This window comes from Dasypus novemcinctus, chromosome 6, assembly GCF_030445035.2.
Source record: "Dasypus novemcinctus isolate mDasNov1 chromosome 6, mDasNov1.1.hap2, whole genome shotgun sequence".
Taxonomy (NCBI): domain Eukaryota; kingdom Metazoa; phylum Chordata; class Mammalia; order Cingulata; family Dasypodidae; genus Dasypus; species Dasypus novemcinctus.
Window position 1 is genome coordinate 87,609,256 of NC_080678.1, and position 20,663 is coordinate 87,629,918.

General features: G+C 47.4%; 2 protein-coding genes across 9 annotated transcripts in view; one reads left to right on the forward strand and one right to left on the reverse strand.

Moving 5' to 3' along the window:
- FRMPD2 (FERM and PDZ domain containing 2) overlaps positions 1-13,956 on the reverse strand; it is a 120,934-nt gene extending 106,978 nt beyond the window's left edge. Inside the window, 2 exon segments of the mRNA XM_058299515.1 lie at positions 12,691-13,772; positions 13,910-13,956. Coding sequence (XP_058155498.1) covers positions 12,691-13,772; positions 13,910-13,956 — 1,129 coding nt within the window.
- Positions 12,917-20,663, forward strand: part of MAPK8 (mitogen-activated protein kinase 8) — a 102,604-nt gene continuing 94,857 nt past the window's right edge. For 2 of the 8 annotated variants that reach the window (XM_058299119.2, XM_058299124.2), the window contains exon 1: positions 13,028-13,166. The gene's annotated coding sequence lies outside the window, so the exon portion shown is untranslated. Of the gene's footprint in view, positions 13,167-20,663 lie in introns of all 8 variants that reach the window. The other 6 variants (XM_058299123.2, XM_058299120.1, XM_058299126.1 and 3 more) reach the window with 6 other exon arrangements.

The following is a 20,663-nucleotide window of genomic DNA, read 5'->3' on the forward strand; positions in this document are numbered from 1 at the left end:
TTTGTCTGTTTCACTTAATTTCTCTTTGCTAGCCATTGTATCTGTAATTCCCACCTGTTAAAAATTCTCATTTGTTATTCTCTCAATCGCTGAATCTCTCTGTTTTCTCTAATTTCTGTTTTTATATTTATTGTTCCTATCCCATTTTCCTTGCAGTTATTCTGCTGTTCTTTTGCTAACATCTTGAGATGGATGCTTAGCTTGTTCACAGCAATACAACACCATCTAATTCTTGAACATGGTATATCTCTTCTTTAATGTCATTCAATCTGTTTTGTAATGTTATCCTTTTTAATTTAAGGCATTTATGGCTATGGCCTTTTGTTCTAAACACTGCTTTGACTGCATCTTACAAGTGTGATGTGTTGCATTTTCATTCTCATCCTGTTCACAATGTTTTCTTATCTTATGATAAATAATTTGGCTGGGTGTATCACTTAAAATGTTTCTTAATTTCACAATATAAGAGAATTTTCTGGTTATCTTTTTGTTACTGCTTTCATGTTTAATAGCAGTGTGGGTAAGAATATATGTTCTGAATTATCATTTGAAAAATTTTAAGACTTGCTTTATGGATCTTTTTTATAACTGTTCCTCCTGTGCATAAAAAAAAGGTGAAGCCATTGTTGGCAGGTAGTGTTATAAGTATGACCAATAGGTCAAGTTATTTAATCTTTTGTGTGCTTCCTGATTTTCTTTGGTGTGCTTAGTCTACGAATTACTGAGACTATTATATTAAAGTATTCCACAAGAAATGCAAATTTGGATACATTTCCTTGTGGTTCTTTCAATTTTTGCTTTATATATATATTGAGGCCATTAGTGATATCTAAAGATTAAAAACGGTTATATCTTCCTGGCAAATTAACTCTTTAATCATTGTAAATATCCCTCTCAATCTCTAAGTAATGCTGAGAGATTTTAGATGTCTGTTCACTTCAATAATCTTTGTCTTTACCTGGAGCCTTTGATCCACTTACCTCTAAAATAATTAGTGATACATTTAGCTTTAAATCTACCACCTTTCTAGGTATCCAAATTATTTAACAGTCTTCTTTTCTTCCACTTTTGGCCTTATATTTTAATTGTTATTTTTTATTTTATTTCTTCATTATTCTGGTCTGAAAATTACATACCCTGGTTCTATCCTTTTCATGCTTACCTAGGAATCATGGCAGGCATGCTGAAGTTATCAAAGCCAAAAATGAGTACTTTACCTTCCTTCCATTCAAAACATGAAGACACCAGCAGAGGCAGCAGACGAAGAAAGAGACCTGTAAAGATCTCCAGTATTGAAATTACCAGACACAGACTATAAAACAATCTTTTTATTTATTTGGTCTAATTAAATAAAAGGCAACCTTGAAAATACCTATAAGAAAAAGGGAACTATAAAAATCACTCCCCCTAATGTGAAAGAGAAACAGATAAAATATCTAGAAATGGAAAAAGGACAATGCATGGCCATGTATGCAGGAGTTCTGAGTGTGAATGGTTTCCCGAATGGAGCGTGTTTTGTGATCAGTCTGATGGAAGTCCCTCCTCCTAAATCTACTTACCCTCTTCACCAGAGCCTGCTAGGAGGGTCCATGACTTCAATTCAGCAACAAGGGAAGCTTTGGCCCTTTGCCAAGTTATTTTCTCCAGTCACAGTATCAGGAACCGAGGGCATAGGATAAAGAGTTCTGGACTTGTTTGAAGTGCCCAGCATTGATAGATACCCAGTCCAGAAGTGACATCCTTTTTTCCTCAGTGGGCAGACACCATGCACTGCTGCGGGTCTGCTGACTTCACTCCAAAGGTCTCTTTCTGATCTGTGCTCCTATGAGCCCACAGATGGCAGCAGAAAGCATGGAAAAAATAATATGTCCTAGACAGGTTGGACTATGGGCAGCTGCTGAAGATGAGCTCAGCTCTCTAGGGAAATGGAGGTGACTAGCTGGGCCCTCGCACGAACTGTCCCCAATTCAGCTTTCCCAGGGTGTCATCCTGACTCCTTGGCCATCTCGTGATTCTGTAACGACCCTTGGAGGAAGGAGAGATAACCAAATCCTCAGGTTGAATACTTAGCTTGAAACTCCTCTCCCTGGAGCCATGATACTAAAAGCATAGGGGGGAAGCAGATGTGGCTCAAATGATAGAGCATCCACATACCATATAGAAGGTCCAGGGTTCAAACCCAGGCCTCCTGACCTGTGTGGAGCTGGCTCATGCGCAGTGCTGATGTGTGCAAGGAGTGCTGTGCCACGCAGGGGTGTCCCCCACATAGGGAAGGCCTACGTGTAAGGAGTGCGCCCCGCATGGAGAGCCGCCCCGTGTGAAAAAAGCACAGCCCACCCAGGAGTGGTGCTGCACACACGGAGAGCTGATGAAGCAAGATGACTCAACAAGAAAGAGACACAGATTCCCAGTGCTGCCTGACAAGAATAGAAGTGGACACAGAAGAACACAGAGTGAATGGACACAGAGAGCAGACAATGGGGGGGGGGGGGGGAGGAAGGGGAGAGAAATAAATAAAAATAAATCTTAAAAAATAAAGAGCATATGGAGATTCCTGAAATGTCAAGTGGCAGAGAAAAGGAGAAAAATAAAGATGAGATTCCCCAGGCATACAGTTCCAATTTATCCCTGAATCCCTAAGTAGAGTAGCTGTGAGAGAGATGGGAAATAAATTCAAGGGAATGCTGGATCTAGAGGCCTCAAAACCCCATCCACTGGTTGTCCTTCGTCATCATTTTTTCCCAGGTCCACAGGGCACTCAGGTTCTCTTTCCAGCCTGCATCTGGCTTCTCTCGCCTCATGAGACAGGTGAGCTGCCTTCTAAGGGCCACCGTCCACCTATATGCTATTGGGCAGGGACACCAGCCTGCAAGAGAGAATGGACACTGAGCCAAGCAGGGCGTGGTAGGAACTCATCTACACAAGCCTCCACCTCGACGCGGGTATGGAAGTGAGAAAATTACTTGATTTTGTCTTCTCTCTTCCCTACATTAGCCTTCCTTAAACACCCAAAGCAACCACTGCCAGCAAGTTCTTCCCTAAGTCTGCCACGACTATGAATCCCTCCTTCTCCTTCTCTTTCTCCTTCACCTGCTCTGCTCTAGGAAGCCCATACCCTTCATTTTTTCCTCCACCATTTCTTCTACCCAGTGTCCTACGAGGCATCATTTTTATGATTCAAAGTAACCATGCTCCCTGGGAGATGGGCAATGAACACTTGTCATGATGAAGTTTTTGATACCAATAGAGGCATGCTAGGGTAAAAGGAAACTTCTATACAAGAACACTCACTTTGGAGGTCTTCAGTATCTAAGTTAGGTTGGGAAGGTGCAGTCCTCCCTGCCCCATCAGGGTGGAGAAGAGGCCGTGACACGAGCTCCCACGGGACCACTCCCTGCAGGAGCTGGCCCAGCTCTCTTGACACTTGTGCTCCATCGTATTTGGGACAGCCTTGAGGTCAGCCCCTTATAAAGCCACATCTCTTGGATGCAGGTGAGCCACAGCTTGGACTCACCATCCCTTTTCCTCTTCCTTCTAGCACTGGTGCAGAAGAATCATGGAGTTCAGCGAGGGCAAGTTCTTAGGGGCAGGCCAGGGCTGGGGAGGGGATAGAGTCCAGAGGTCAGCAGCACATAAACAGGCAAAAGAGGCATTTCAAGGGACTCTGGGCTAGGACCCCTAGACACAGGAGAAGCTTGACGCTCAAATGAGGTCTTATCCAGGTGCTGTGATTTTGGAACTAGGGAGAGTTTTCTTGAGAAGATTCACCCCTTAGAACTGGAGTAGTATGGGGAAGGACCCAGGGGTGACCAGATCTGTTTGTTACTGACATCGGAACCCAGCCGGGGTGTCTTCATTGGTTTGGGGATGGGGTGATAAGAAGGACAAGGGAGAAAGAAGATTTGAGAAGGGGTGTGCATGGAGAGGGAAGATGAGATTTCTGGCACTACAGAGGTTGGAAGAGAGAAGCAAGTTGGGGAGGGAGACTAACGTCTGGGGAGAGGATGGGGTTCCTGAGCAATTCCACCCAAGCCAGAGCCCACTCAACCCCACGCTAAGAGCTGCCTCGGCCCTTTCTTTGCCTCCTTCCGTTCTGCACCCATACAGCACCTAGCTCCTCCTCCTTGGCTCCTCCGCCCAGGGCCGAGCCCAGGCCTCTGCACTGCACTCCCACCCACGCTCACAGGACCAGGAACCGCCTCCCCCCCCCCCCCACGCCAACCCAGGCTGAGGGAAAGGAGGCCAGGCAAATGAGAAAGAACCTTCTCATAGCTGCGGATTCAGAGACTTGTGCAAGAACCAGGAAGAGGAGGGCAATTAGCAGCGGGTGGTGATGTTTCCCTTGTTTTCTCTGCTTCCTCACGTCTGGTACTTGGCTATGTTTCTTCTGTAATGAATGTATGTGTGTGTTCGTTATAGGTTATATTCTTTATAGGACACCTGTGTGTGTATCTATTTATGTATATATGAACAGTATATATGTGTGTATGTATGCACACAGACACATATATACACACATACATTTATATGCTGTACCCTGCATACGTGTACATACTGTAAACGTGCATATATTCTCTCTATATTTGCGTTTGTACCTTTACCACCTGTGTATACTGCTGTATAGAGACACACTCTATAATCTGTCTATCACACTTATAAACACGCAGTGCTGAATATTCTTTGCCCCTGCAGTTGCTCTGTCCCCTCTTACCTGCTCCGTGCTCTGGGAGACACATTTGTGTGGGTTGCCTCGGTGGGCTCCCTGGCCGCTCCTGCTGTGGTGGGCCAATGGAAGGTGGTGGGCTATGGTGGGGGATGGAAGGATGGGAGGTCAAGGTCATCGGCCCCCAGCACCCAGGCCTAGCTGTGAGGTTGGCGGAGTCCTCCTACAGAGTCCTCCTGTCCCGTGGCTCTTTCCTACAGCTGCTTCGGGTGCTGAGAACTACTTGCCCCCCAAGCTCCCAGGGCCTTGCTCCTGCCAGGCTGCTGCTGCACCACCTATTGGTTTCCTTTATTAAACTCTCCTTAATGACTCTTTTAAGTGTGGCCATTTATTTCCCAGGGGGCTACTATCAGAACACGTGCACAACGCACATGCCTCGTAAAAACCCTCGCAAAACGAAAGCTCAGTTGCCCTAATCGGTAGAACCCCTCTGGCCTCATTCTTGACACAGTTCTGTACTGGAAGCTGAGTGCGTCCCCGCTGCTGGGGCTCTGACCACTGAAACAGGGGGACGATGTCCACCCCACCCCCAGTCTAGGGGCCCCGCCCGGCAGGGAGCCCAGGGAGAGCAGGATTGGGATGCGAGGTCAGGAAGGGGCTCCTCCAGTTTGTGGGTGCCGTCTCGTCTGAAGTCTGAGGCTAGGAGCCCCCACAGAGTGTCGCCGGCGAATGCCCCCGTCTCTCTAGAGACACAGGCTTGCCGGCTGGACCTGGGGAGGGTTTCACACCACGGCCCTGCCTTTGAAAGAGGAGCCTGGCCACCATCCCTGCTGCTCCAGCTGATGCCAAAGGGAAGTCTTGTTCTCGGTTCCAGTAGGCTGATAGCAACCAACCCAACTCTGACTTTCCAAGGGAAAAAACTACCACAGAGGGCAGGGAAGGCTGGAGTGGGGTCTGGGCTGGAGCTGTTATCCATCTTTGTGGCTCAGCGCTCCCAGAAACGAGTTTCTCCCGTTTACCCTGGAAGGTTGCTCTCTTGACTTCTGTGATGGTCAGGTTCATGTGTCGACTTGGCCAGGTGGCGGGTGCCCAACGGTTTGGTCAAGTAAGTCCTGGCCTAATGGTTCCTGTGAGGACAATTCATGCACTTAGATCATCAGTAATGCTATTGCAGCTACACTGATGTCATCTGCAGTCAGTTGAGGAGATTGCCTTCAGTGATGAGAGGCATCTCATCCAACCAACTGAAGGCCTTAAAAGGGGATGTGGTGATTTCAGCAGTCAGAAGAGAGACTTTCCATCTCTGCTTCAGCCAGCCAGCTTCTCCCAGGAAATTCATCCTCAGCCTTCATGGGAGTTCCCAGGTTGAGGCCTGCCCTACGGAATTTGAACCTGCCCCTCCCCACAGTCAGGTGAGCCCATCTGATAAACTCACGTGATATTACAGGCATCTCCTGTCTGCTCTGTTTCCCTGGAGAACACTGATTAATACAGCTTCTGTTTGCAGCATGGGTTGCGTCCAGTTCAGAAAGCAATAGTCACTTGCTGCCCTGTGTCATTTCCCCTCACTCAGGAGAGCCATACCTCCTCGTGCTCTTTCCCAGGGTCCCCCCCACCCTACTCCCCCTTGCCCTCTCTCCAGACCCCCCAGCTGGCCAGGCTGAAGATGCTATGCCAGCCCTAGGCTGAGAATTTACCCTGCCCATTCGGGGGTGGATGAAACCTACCCTTTGGAGCACAGCTGTCACTGGGAAATCTGCTTCCTGACCAGGATAAAGGGGCCATCGGAAAGTCCTTTCCAAGAAGCGAGAGCGTCTTGCCAGGAGCCTCAGAGGGCCCAGGGGCTCGCCTCTGGAGTCAGGGACTTGACAGTCCCTGGGAGAAAACCCCTCCTGGCATTGCTCCTGCTTTCCCAGGAGCTCAGAACCCTGCTTCCTGCAGACCATGCCTGTTACCTCTGGCAGTGGTGGAATCTCCTTTTTGTTACTTGATAACAAATTCCAAATGTAACTGAGAAGGACTCCGGCTTTGGCAGACTGAAACAGGGGCCTCCCCACTCCAGGAGCCATTCGTGCCGTGCCAGCCCCCGCGAGCCCCAGGCTCACACCTGGAGGTGGAGGTGGAGCGCTCTCCTCCCTAGAGCCAGCTGAGGGAGGGGGTCGGGAAGGAGTGGCTAGCTTTCTTCCAAAAGGCAAAATAACCTGTGGCTGGAGGAAATTCTCAGCGAAGGGGACAGGGCAGGAGAGGACACTCTGTCAGGTGTGTGGAAATAGCTGTTTATTTCAAACAACAGTAAGGTTTTGTCAGTTACAGACCTCAGTACTGTACTCTTTCCCTCCCATTGCATTCCTTTCACCATTTTCTCCCGGGGAATGATACCTTGACTATCCAGGTGTGGATGGACAGAGGACATTCCAGCCCAGGTATAGCTGAGTTATGGGGGAGGTGGGGGCGTGATTTAGAAACAAGTACCAATAAGGAAAAGAAGGGTTAAGAAAGCAGTTGAATGGCCCACTGGGTGGACTGTGGGAGAGTGTGGGCTATGGTGTGGACCAGTGACCATGAGGTGCTACGGTGCTCAGAGATGTATTCACCAAATGCAATGAATGTCTCATGATGATGGAGGAGATTGTTGTTATGGGCGGAGGAGTCGGGTGAGGGGGGTGGGGGGTATATGGGGACCTCATATTTTTTAATGTAACATTAAAAAATAAAGAAAGAAAAAAAGAAAAAAAAGAGAGCGGTTGAGACATGAAAGCTGGTGTGGGCAGATTGCCCCATTGGGTTTGCTTAGAGATGTTAAGAACAGAAAATAGGCTGAATTTTCGAAGATGCCTGCTCTCAAGCCCGGCTGCACATCATGGTCACCCATGGGGGCTCCAGAAACCAGAGAGGCCTGGGCTGCACCCTGGACTGCTGGGTAGGTGCCTGGAAACCGAGTCCAGGTGTGCAGGGCTGAAAACACTCCCGAGGCCACTCGGAGGAACAGGTGGGCAGCCACGGCCCGGGGGAGAGGGCTCAGCCTGCAGCGGGCAGAGGGCCTCCGTGGGGGCTTGTGATGGCGTAGGTGGGGCCTCCCTCCCAGCTGCTGGGGCGGCAGGGCTGGCGTGGGCCCGTGAACTTACATGGCCACCCAGTGCCCAGGTGACGCTAGCCTGGGGGTCTGAAGACCCCTCCGAAAACTCCTGTCTTCCAGGGCCAAATGCTGAGGGTTTTGTCTCGAGCACATGTGTCAAGCTATAGGTTTGACCGGCTCTCTCTTGCTTGCACCTGAGGCCACAGGGGTGTGGGGGCGGTGGGGTGAGAGGAAGCGAAGGAGGGGCCCAGGCAAAGGGGGGAGGGTGCCATTGGCAACTTCAGCTCAGACTCCCTCGACTTCCGTGTCCACCTCGTCTTGCTCAGCCGTGTCCCAGGAGCTCCCCTCGCTTTCGGTCTGTCCCATCTCTGAGGCTATCTGCCAGGGATCTTGCCAACCGAGAGGCCACTTAGCAATCATGAAGGCCATCTTTCCCTCCTCTTGCCACCAGCCCGTCCCTCCCCGTCCAGCCAGCAATGCCGCCTTGACAGAGCCCCCGAGGGCGCCACGTGGAGGGGGGCTTAAATCAGAAAGCCCCGGGGAGTGGCTGAGCAGGGTGCCGAATCTCGTGCCCTGTGGAGGACGGAGGGCCATGACCAGAGGCGCGGGTGGAAACCAGGCTGCAGGCTTGAACGGGGAGCAGAGGAGCAGCCGCTGGTGGGGCTAGGGCAGGACAGGGGACAGCCAGGACAGGGCGGCGGCCTCCCAGGGCCCAAGAGGGCCCCTCCCTCTGCCCCTGAAGCCTGGCCAGGGAGCTGGCCAGTGAGATGCAGCCTCAACTCTCCTTTTCTGTTTCCAGAACCGCCTGGTGAGATGGGCCTGGCGGCTCAGCCATTGACCAACTGCGTCCCACCAGAGTCGCCAGGGGCCTGGGGAGGCCGGCAGGGGAACGGGTTGCCCCCACTTCCTGGCTGTCCCTCAGGAGCTCGAGCCCAGGCCCCCCAGCCCTTCTCTCCTACCCCCAACCCAACTTGGACCCAAGGACCAGCTGTCGCCAAGACAACTCCCCTGGCACAAGAGGCGGCAAGCCTCCTGCTCCTTCTTCTCCCTTCGCTCTCTTGTCTTTTCAGCCTCCCTCTCTCAACAGCATCTCCCCATCAGATTTAAACATGCGCTGCCTCTCCTTCTCTTCCTGCCAACCTCCTCTCCATCCACGGTCTCTGTTTTCTCACCTCCCACACAGTCATCAGCCTGCTCGAATCCACTCCTGGCCCCGTTCCTCCAGGTTGCCAAGCCTCCTCTCGGATTTGACAGGCCTGGCGGCTCCTTTCTCCTTTAGCCCTCTTTCTTGTTAGCACCCCAGCCTCGGGGCCATTCGATGCTGGAGCCCCTCAAGCCTGGTGCCCAGGCCCTCTTCTGTTCTTGCTCACTGCCCTCTTTCCCCCAGGCTAACCCACCCATTCCCATGGCTTCCGGTCCTGGCCGGCTGCGGGGGGGCTCATCTCTTACCCAGCTGTGCCGGGCCCTCAGTACCCAAACGCCAATGAGGCATCTCCTTTGGGTGTCTCAAAGGCCTTCAAACGCAGCCTGCTCACTGGATCCTACTTTCCAATCCCATCCCTCTTCCAACACGGCTTGGGCTGAATCAGGCACCCCCAAAAGGGATGTTGCGGTCCTAATTTCCAGTGCCTCACAAAATGACCTCCTTTGGAAATAGGGTAGTTACAGGTGGAATTAGGCAAGTTAAAGGGTCCTACTGGGAAAGCAGATGTGGCTCAAGTGATAGGGCCTCTGCCTACCATATGGGAGGTCCTGGGTTCAATCCCTGGGGCCTCCTGGTGAAAAAGAAAAAGAGAAAGCATGCCTGTGCAGTGAGCCAGGGCCCACGAGGTGAGCGAGTGCCTGTGCAGCGAGCCAGTACCTGCACAAGTGAGTCACATAACAAGATGATGATGCAACAAAAGAGAGATGAAGGGGAGAGTGAAGGTAAAGCACAGCAGAAACCAGGAACTGAGGTAGCACAAGTGACAGGGAACCCCTCTCCCTATCAGAGATTCCCAGGATTAAGTCCCAGTGAATTCTAGAGGAGAAAAATGAGAAGAGAAGACAAAAAAAAAAAGAGAGAACTAGATACAGAAGATCACAAAAGGACACAGACAGCAAAAACAGCAGGGCAGGGGGAAAAAAAGATCCTACTGGAGCAGGGTGGACTCTTAATCCATTATAGGCAGTTTCCCGATAGAGAAGACAGCCATGAAACCATGGGGGCAGAGCCAGAGTTTTGCCACAGACGAGGAAAATTGCTGGCCACTGTCAGAAATTGAGAACAGATTCTTCCTACAGACTTCAGAGGGAGCTTGGCTCTGCTGACACCCTGATTTCAGTCTTCAAGCCTTCAGAACAGGAGAGGAAAAGCTATTATTGTTTTAAGCCACCCTGATTGTGGTTCTTTGTCATAGCAGTCCTTAGGGAGACTAAGACACGGGGTTCCCCATCTCTGTGAACCAGCCCCAATGTCCATTCTCTGCTACAGTCCAGAAAAACCCAGGCGTTTCCCCTTGACTCCCTCTCCTCCCCACCGCATCTAATCCATCACCAAGTCCTGTGCATTAAATCTCCTAAATGGTTCTTGGATCCATCCACCTCATACCATCTTGACACCCATCACCCTGGTCTAATCCTCTACCCTCTGCCATTGAGTAGACTCCTACATTTGCATGGCCTCCTTCCAATAAAGATTAAGGATGCCATGGTACCCACCGTGGACACAGGCCAGAGCTTCTTGTTGCTCTCAGGATAAAGACAAGCTGTCAGTATGGCCATTAGGACTGATCTTGGTTTGACCCTTTACCAGTCGTCCCAGCTTTGTCTCCCAGCTCCTTCTTCCTTGGTTTGTGTACCAGAAGCTCTGGCCTTTCCTCAGTTTCCCCAACACACCCTTGTCCCTGTCATCAAAGAGCTTCCATACACCAAGTTACCTCTGCCTGAGATTACCTCATTAATCATATTCTCAACTCAGCTGGCATTTCCTCAGGGAAACCATTCCTGGCTTATCGATTATATTAGTTTCATACTCCTATGAATCGTATCAATTTGTGTATAATATGGTGATAATTTTGCATTTGCTGTTATTATTTCCAGATTATAGTAATGAAACTTGCCAGCATTAGTACAGTGCCTGGCACAGTGTGGGCATGCAATAAATATGTACTGGAGAAATGCAGGAAGGAAGGAAATAAGGAAAGCTGAGAGGGAGAGACAGAGAGGGGAAAAAATGAATGAATGAATGTTCACACGTTTCATTTCTGAATCACTGGAAATAGTGCAGCCTAACACGTAATGGGAAAATAGTCTATCTGCATCCACTCATTCACTCAACAAATATTTATGTATTCATTAGTAAAGTAACTCATTAATTTCTTGGGGACCATGGAAAATGCCTAATGTATAAAAGAGAAATAAACCAACTTATCTATCCAATGATGAACCATTGTTAAAATCGTTTTGCACATTTCTTCTCCAGGTTTTTTCCCTATGCATATATAGTTCATAAAGGGGGTCATTTTATTTATAAATATACACTTACTTGTATCTTTTTTCTCTTAATGGTATATTGTGAACATTTTCCCAAATCTTTAAGAATTCCTTTCATATGTGATTAAATTTTTTCCCTCCCTTTAGAGAAATTGTGGGTTTTCAGAACAATCATGCATAAAATACAGGATTCCCATATGCCACTCCAGCACCAACACCTTGCATTGGTTGTTACAGAGCAAAAGGGGGCGGGGGTGTTTCTGCCTGATGCACTCCAATGACCAATTCCTGAAACACCCGGGTTTCAAAAAGAGAAAGTTTATTGCTAAGCAGCAAAGCAAGGGGATCAGATGGCCTGTCAGTCTAACATCTGTCACCCTGAACTGCAGTAATTCTGATAGTTTTACAATATCCAAAGACAAGCAGGTTTATGCTAATGAGTCAAGTGGCCCGTAATGCTTCAAAGTCATAAAACAGGAAGGGGGAGGGGCTGAATACAAGCGGGGCCAGTCACAAGGTTTTTACAATCCCAAGACAAGGTTATAGGGAAACGGACTTTGGCCCAGTGGTTAGGGCGTCCGTCTACCACATGGGAGGTCCGAGGTTCAAGCCCCGGGCCTCCTTGACCTGTGTGGAGCTGGCCCATGCGCATCTTGTGGAGCTGGCCCATGCGCATCTTGTGGAGCTGGCCCATGCGCAGTGCTGATGCACGCAAGGAGTGCCTGTACTACACAGGGGTGTCCCCCGCGTGGGGCCACGCGCAATGAGTGCACCCATAAGGAGAGCCGCCCAGCCCGAAGGAGGGAGCAGCCTGCCGAGGAATGGCTACGCCCACACTTCCTGTGCCGCTGACGACAACAGAAGGAGACAAAAGAAAACAAGACGCAGTAAAAAGACACAGAAAACAGACAACCAGGGGAGGGGAGGGGAATTAAATAAATAAATAAAAAAGACAAGGTTATATAGTTTTATAATCATTATCAAAATATCAAGACTTCTGTGTTCTAGTTTGATCAGTTTCAGTGTTTCAGGTGTTTACTTTTGGCTATTCCACAATATATTAGAAAGTAAAAAGGCATCCATATAACGATTCCATAATCATGATCACGGTTTCATTGGTGACACACCTGGGTTTTTAATTGCTAAAATGTATTCATTCCATTGCCTGGATGTACTTAATTTAAAGATCTTTCCACCTATTGTTGAATGTTTAAGGGCTTGTCTACTTATCACCTCTGCAATGACCATTTTCATAATGTTTACATGCCATGCTATTTAGGGCCTCAGAGATGTATCAGGTTAATGCATGGTTCTGGGAGGAGGTGGTTTTGGGAAAACAGGAGCAGGCTCTTTGCAGGGGCCCGAAGAGAAAGCCTCTATTTGCTTGGGGGTTGCCGGCCCAGGCAGGTGCCCTCGGATTGGAACGGTACGGTCTATTCTGTCCAGGTGATGAGCTCTTTGTCTCTCAGGTGTGTACCGGGCAGGTGTGCCCGGTCTAGGTGCAGGTTTGGCCGAGACTCCCGCCCTTCTAGCCCTGGGGCGAAGGTCCAGCCAGCTGTCAAGCGCCCTGGCCACGCGCCGCCACGTGCCCGGCGCAGGCCCCGCCCCCCAGGCTTTCGGAACGCGGGGGCCCGCCCCTCCCTCAGCTCCGCCTCCGGGCGACCTCCGCCCGTTCTCCTCACGAGCATCGCCCCGCCCCCGGTCCCCGGCCCCGCCCCCGCAATCCGGGCCTCGGGGCCGCTCTGGAGGCGCGGGGGGCGGGGCCTGCGCGATGACGTGAGCGGGCGTGCGCGGTGACGGCCCGCGTCCCTGTTACTCAGCGGAGCGGCGGAGGCCGGCCGAGGAGCCCGGGAGTGCGGAGCCGCGAGCAGCGCTGGGTAACGGCCGCAGCGGCGCCCGCTCGGCGCCTGGGGCCCCGACTGCCTTCCTCGTCCTCGTCCACCCAGCTGCTGGGTGAGTGTGGCGGGCCCCGGGGGCCCGGGGCGGCGGGGCGGCCCCTCCGTGTTTATGTTATTGTGCCGCTGCCGCCTTCTCCTCAGCCGTGACCCCCTCCCGGGAGCGGGGGCGGGGGGCGCGCGGGAACAATAGCGGCCCGGGGGGTGGGAGCCGCGGGTGGCGCAGAGCCCGGCCCCGGCCGGGCGACCCGTGCTCCGCCGCGCGTGTCCCGCGTCCACGTCGGGAGGTGGCAGGGAACGGGGCCGGGGGGTGGCAAGTTCAGAAACACTTGCGGGGAAGGTCGGGACCGAGGCGCCCCCGCGGCCTCCTGCCGCGGGAGCCCGGGAGAGGGGAAGGTCGGGAGTCCCGGCGCCCCCGGCCACGGGGTTTCCTCGCGCGGCGGTTCCTTTGTGCTCGCGGTGCGGGCGAGCGCGGACAGCTGCGCCGAGCAAGGCGGCCGTGGCCTCCGCCTCTGGGCCCGTGGCTTGGCGGGAGGTGGCTGCACGGAGCTCGGCGGGAGCCGGCGGCCGGCGCGCCTGCCTCTTGAGGGTCACTCCGTGGTGACCTTCTGACTCTTTCACCCCATCGTCGCGTCTCTTTGTCCTACGCTTGCGTTCTCGAGTCCTCGATGGTAGGACCGAGTCCGTCTTCAAGTGCCGGGATGAGCACTTTTAGTTTTCATCGCCGAAAGTTCTCTTTACTGTGAACTTAATTGACGTGTTGACTGCCTGGTATCGAGGTCCAGGGCTTACTATTTTTACCTCTCAAACTCAGTGATCTTTCGAGTAGGATTCTGGTTCCAGTCCATTGTGTTTTGAAATAAGCATCCAGCAAGTACTTCCTTGGCAATTAGAGCATCTGTTTATTTCATTCATTCATTAAACAACTGTTCTGTATACAGATGGAGAGCTTTGAAGGTAAAGGGAAATATACTTTAATGGAAGAGGATGCTTTGATAGGAATACAATAGAAATGTCTTTAAATGAAACAATTATGTAAATCGTGTCACATACGTGATGTGTTAAAGATGGTAAGTAATCCTACTCTAGGTTATTTTACTATTTTTAAAATAGTACATCTGGAACTCTTAATTTCATGACATACTAGGAAATAGTGTTACATTTAGTCTTAATGTACAACAGCTCTTTTAAATTTTACCCTTTCTGCTCTTAAAGCCTCCTTTGTAGTGATTACCCTAGAATCTTCTGCCCTGGTTAAAGCCTCGGAGGTCAGATGATGTAATGAAAAAGTTTACTGCTGTGCTGGACAGAAAAGCAAGCAATCAAAATGGGACATCCTTGAGGGCAGGCCTATCTTGCATCTGTGTCCCCAGCACCTAGCCTGAAAAAAGGCAGACTGATGGACAGCTCTTTATAATTGATAAAATTTAAAAGCAAACCCTAAAAAAAAAAACTTTTGGTGTTCCTCATAAAGTTCTGGAAGCCTCATGCAGACTGTCATTTCCAGATGGCTAAATCATCAGTTCACCTATAATATCTGTCATGACAATAGTCACTTGAATCACTTTAGTATCAGTTGTTTACTATCACTTCTAGTTCATTCATTATCCTAAAATAAAACTGCCTCTAAAATGCTTTTTAATAAAATAAGTTAGGTTGTCTTATACGTGTGTGCATGTGTGTCTGAGATGTTTTGGTAGGAGCCTCAAATGTTTGCAACATATCCCTTAATATTTTTTAAATATATTTTTTAATTTTTTTTCAAGGTTTATTTATTTATTTAATTCCCCCCCTCCCGCGGTTGTCTGTTCTCTGTGTCTATTTGCTGCGTCTTGTTTCTTTGTCGGCTTCTGTTGTCAGCGGGGCTGCACTCTCTTTTGCGCTGAATGGCTCTCCTTACGGGTGCACTCCTTGCGCGTGGGGCTCCCCTACGCGGGGGCACCCCTGAGTAGCGCGGCACTCCTTGCGCATATCAGCACTGCGCATGGGCCAGCTGCACACGGGTCAAGGAGGCCCAGGGTTTGAACTGCTGACCTCTCCTGTGGTAGAAGGATGCCCTATCCATTGGGCCAAGTCCGCTTCCATCCCTTAATATTTTTAAAAAGGTTTTTGGTCACTCCTTTATTTTAATTGGAAAAACTGGAACAAAGGAAACAATTTGTATAAAATGTGTTAGAAATGTCTTATTTCTAATAGAATTTTAGAAATGTTGAATTTTAAATTCTTATATTGACACCATCAAGCACAAGCATATGGGCTTACATTCAAAGTAATATCATTTCATCCATGTTACATCTCTTTCCCATTAACTATTTGATAAATTTTAGCACTTGTTTTGGATATGAAAAAATTGGGGCTTATTTTTTTCCTCTGGTGTAGAATATAAATGAAGAAATTAGAAAATGATACTCTGAAGATAAAATGAAGCTATGTCAGTTTGCAATAAGGGTTACTGATAAAAAATCCTCACAGGTTACATTCAGAACCACAATTTTTTGTTTTGTTCTAGACTTGATTTTTTTTCACAACTGCTTTATTGAGATGTAATTTATCAGCATTTACTCTGAGTGTACAATATAGTGGTTTTTAGTGTGCTCACAAAGTTGTGCGTAGACTTCCACTGATTCCATAACTTTTTCATCACCTCAAGAAAAACCTCCTTACCATTAGCACTCACTCACCATTCCCCTTGAAATCCTGTTTTAAAGGAAGAGGTATCATTGATTCTGTGAGTAGGGGTATTGTGTTGATGAATTTGAAAGGCGCATCCTTTAAGTATTGTGGCGGAATAGGAAGCTGGGTTCATAATACCTTATATCCTGGGGAAATACCACTTGGAAAGGAATTAGGATAAGAATAAATTCTCCCCAAATTAATGAGGTTAGAATCATAAGTGTTTATTCAATGCCTAATATTATGATAGTGACCTTGTGAGGATACTGGATGCTTAGTGAAACATCTTGAAGTAATTTGTTGTCAAATGACTAGTCACAGACTATCCTGGTGGTAATTAAGAGGTTACTGACTAAAAACCTGATTCTTAATAGTCTGCTTTGCCAGTGAGTTAAGTTTTGACATATTTGAGTCATCCAAATAGTTAGGATGCTTTTTTGCATATGTAGAAGTGCAAAATAACACCTGACCATTAAGATGCCAGCTCTCTAGCTGTCCCTAGTCAGGTCATTGTTATGGTTAGTAGCCTTTCTGATTCATATAATGCGAGGAAGTTGTTATAATCATGTCACTTTAGATATGAGTCTTTGCTTATTTTTTTAGTCATGAACTCATTACCTGAACATTTAGAAGCATTTTGTTCTTAATCTAAAGCAGGTTAACTTGAATTTTGATTTCAGAAGTGGGTTCTGATTCAACAGAATTTAATACCTAAATGGTGACAGGAATATTAATGTAAGAGCTGTCCTATCATTCAAGGCAAGTACAGTAGTTAGAATTTGAATACCAGATATCTTTTGGACCTAGGCTCACATCTCAGTTTTGTCATCTGGACTTTGTCATCAACAAGCTCTGATGCTTTGGGCAAATTGCTTTAGCTTTTAGCTTTAGGGCTGTTAATTGAGGCAGTTGGAACTTTTCCTTATAGAAGGGTTGTTGTTCATCAAAACAACTTCAGAAAACATCCTGAATAGGAAGTGCTTTTCTTGGATGATAATCAGAACCCCAGAAATGGCCATGGAAGTTAGACTATTCTAATTTTCAGAAACAGAGAAAATTATTAAACCAATTATTTTCTATAATATATAGACTTAAAAATAAAGAAAGAGCATCACCTAAGCTAGAGGTGCTTCAAATGATAGATTTTATTTATTCCATGATAATTTTATAATTAGAATAGGTGATCTTAGAGGCTTTGGGGAAGAAGTGAAAATAAATAGTTCTTTGGCCTCAGGAATCCTGTGATCAGGATTGGGACATTTTTAGGTCATATTTACACAGTAATTTCTTCACATTTAAAAGATGAATGAAAGGGTTTAACAAAAACCCATCCCAAATATCTGGGTAGGCCAAATATCACTGACATACAGTTTTAAAAATTTTGTACGTGTGAGTGTGTCTATAAGAAGGCCCTTTGGAAAACTTACACGCTGCTGTTCTTTTTCACGGCGGTAGGTTATATTACAACTGCCTGTACGTCCTGCTACCCTTTTGTAGTATATCAGATTTGGTCACAATTTGTCAATTCTTTAGAAAGTTAAGGAGCCCAAACTTCATAGTGGTTGCCAGCATGGGCTTTAGGGTCAGCCCTGAGTTCCAGTCCAGACTCCAAATCTGTATGGTCTAGGCTAGATCAAGTTATGGAACATCTTTGGATCTGTTTTAAGATCTGTAAGATAAGAATGACATAAAGGTGCAATGGACACAACCAATCCAGTGTCCACATAGAAGAGGTGGCATTGGATTGGGAAAAGTGGACATAATGGACAAAGGGTATGGGGAAAGGCAGGAAGAGATGAGAGGTGGAGGCGTCTTCGGGACATGGAGCTGCCCTGGATGGTGCTTCAGAGGTAATCACCGGACATTGTAAATCCTCACAGGGCCTACATGATGGAATAGAGGAGAGTATGGGCCATGATGTGAACCAATGTATATGAGGTGCAGAGGTGCCCAAAGATGTACTTACCAAATCCAATGGATGTGTCATGATGATGGGAACGAGTGTTGTGGGGGGGGGGGGGAGAGGGGGGGTGGGGGGGTGGGGTTGAATGGGACCTCACATATATATTTTTAATGTAATATTATTACAAAGTCAATAAAAAATAAAAAAATTAAAAAAAAAAAAAAAGAATAATAATAGTACACAATCTCATAGGACTCTGAGGTTTTTTCTTTTTGTCTTTATTTTTTAATATTACATTTAAAAAAATGAGGTCCCCATATACCCCCCACCTCCCTCACCCCACTCCTCCCCCCATAACAACAACCTCCTCCATCATCATGAGGCATTCATCACATTTGGTGAATACATCTCTGAGCACTGCTGTACCTCATGGTCAGTGGTCCACATCATAGCCCTCACTCTCCCACATTCCACCCAGGGGGCCATGGGAGGACATACAATGTCCAGTAACTGTCCCTGGAGCACCACCCAGGACAACTCCAAGTCCCGAAAACACCCCCACATCTCATCTCTTCCTCCCATTCCCTACCCTCAGCAGTCACCATGGCCACTTTCTCCACACCAAGGCCACATTTTCTTCAATTACTAATCACAATAGTTCATGAATAGATTATCATTAAATCCACTGTAATCCATACTTTATTCCTCCATCCTGTGGACCTTGGAATGGTTGTGTCCACTCCACATCTATATCAAGAGGGGGCTTAGAGTCCACATGGATGCTGGATGCAATCCTCCTGCTTTCAGTTGTAGGCACTCTTGGCTCCCTGGTGTGGTGGTTGACTTTCTTCAACTCTTATTTTAGCTGAGTGGGGTAGGTCCAATAAACCAGAGTGTAGGAGCTGAAGTCTGTTGAGGCTCAGGGCTTGGCTATCACATGGTCAGTCCAGAGATTCAGGTCCCCTGGGTATATATTAAACCCCAGCACCGTCTACAGTTCCGGTAAAAGTAACAGGAGAGGCTTGTGAACAAAGATCACATCTGAGTCCAGCAACATCACACAGAAACACAAACTCCAAAGTAGGGCCAACTGACATGGCTCTGAACTCCATCTGCCATGACCATAGAACTTGTGGGTCTCTGTAGCCCTCAGAAGAACCAATACCCGGGGTTGTATCTACTTTAGCTGTCTCTGGGACTCTGCTGAGGTGTGCATAAGGGCAACTCCTCTGATAACCTCCTGGCTCTTTTTGGAGACTCATAGCCATATAAACTCATTTGTTCTTTCCATTTCCCCCTTTGATTCAGGTCAAAAAGCATTTTTAACTCCTCGTATTATATGTAGATTGAGATGTTCTGCTGGTCCTAGTTGACCCTTTTATTCAAGGTCATTTTCTAGTTACATCATCAGCGGGTATTTGGTAGTAATCCCTCAGCACCAGGGAGGCTTATTCCCGGGAGTCATCTCCCTTGCTGGGGGGAAGGCAACACATTTGCATGCTGAGTTTGGCTTTGAGACTGGCCACATTTGAGCAACACGGAGGCTCTCAGGAGGTAACTCTTAGGCACCGTGCAGCCCTAGGCTTTGTTCTTATTTCAGGTGCACAGGCTCACAAGCATAGTCATTAGTATCAAGGACTCATTGTTGGATCTTCATTCTTTTTTGGTCTTTGCCGTTGCACTTGGGGGATTGTTGCTGTTCCTTTAAGGACTGTGATAGAGCTCCCCTGGCTAGGAACTCAGCACTCCCTCAGTTTTTGTTTTTAATTTTATCCACTATGAAAATATCCAAACATTTTTATGTACCCTGGATATATGCCCTGGAGAACCCTCTGCCAACCATGTGTCCGTGACAATAACATCCTAAACCATTATTCCTCCCTTGCCATTATTGAACCTCTCTGTGATCCAAAACTTCCTGAAAAGTGAAGCCCAATATATTGCTAGGTACCATTAATAGTAAAATGGACTATTGTGATGAGTTTAAAGGTTAGATATAGAATACATATTAATTTAGAAAAATTAAGGTAAAAATAAATTGGGGTATCAAAAAATTTAAAAAATGCAAAAGCTTTGTTTTTTTTTTTTGTCTTCCATCACTGCAATAAGTGTTGCCCTGTATGCAAATTAGCAAGGCAACTACTTCCGTCTTTTCCACAGTGTCTATGTCCTATCTTTTTCTTTTCTTTTTTCTAATTATTAAACTTATCTTCACAAAAGTTTTAGATCATAGTAATTCATATATACAATATACAGTACTCCCACATATCCAGCATAAAACCTTTTCCCTTCCACAGCAGTAATGTTTTTACATATTCATAGTATATTTCCTGAAACTGATGTACAGATATTGAGACAATAGCTTTCAAACCAGGTAACATTTGTGTTTACATTGTGGTTTATATTTTAGACTATACAATTTTCTAAATTTTTAATTATCTTATGTTTTACATTATGATTTACATTTTAACCTATCAGCCCCTATATATTTTTGGTGTAATTTTACATGTCTTATATCCATCCTTGAGTACTCTTGTGGAACACTTCTATTGCCCACACAGTTACATTGGTTCCATCTATTCAATACCTCTTTCCCCCTCCCCTTAGGGCCCACAGTGACAGTCAATCTTCATTGCTTGAAGAGCCATGTTCAGAGATACTTGCAACAGTGTAGAGGGCTTGACATGCTCAACTGCCCTAATGCACTGGGAGCCACCATTTCTCTTGAGAGATACAATTCCCTCTATTTGAGGGCATCAGTCTTCCCCAGGATGTGGTATACCTTCACTCTCATTATATGGGTCTCTATCCAATGATATAACCCACTATGGCAAAATGCGCATTCACATATTCCCTAGGAGCCTGTCCTGCCTCAGATTATCCCCTTTAAACATCTTAAACAGGTAACCTTCCTTATTATATTTTTGAAAAAGTTTTCTCAGCATTATACTCTCAACCACATACCTGACAATCTCCTAT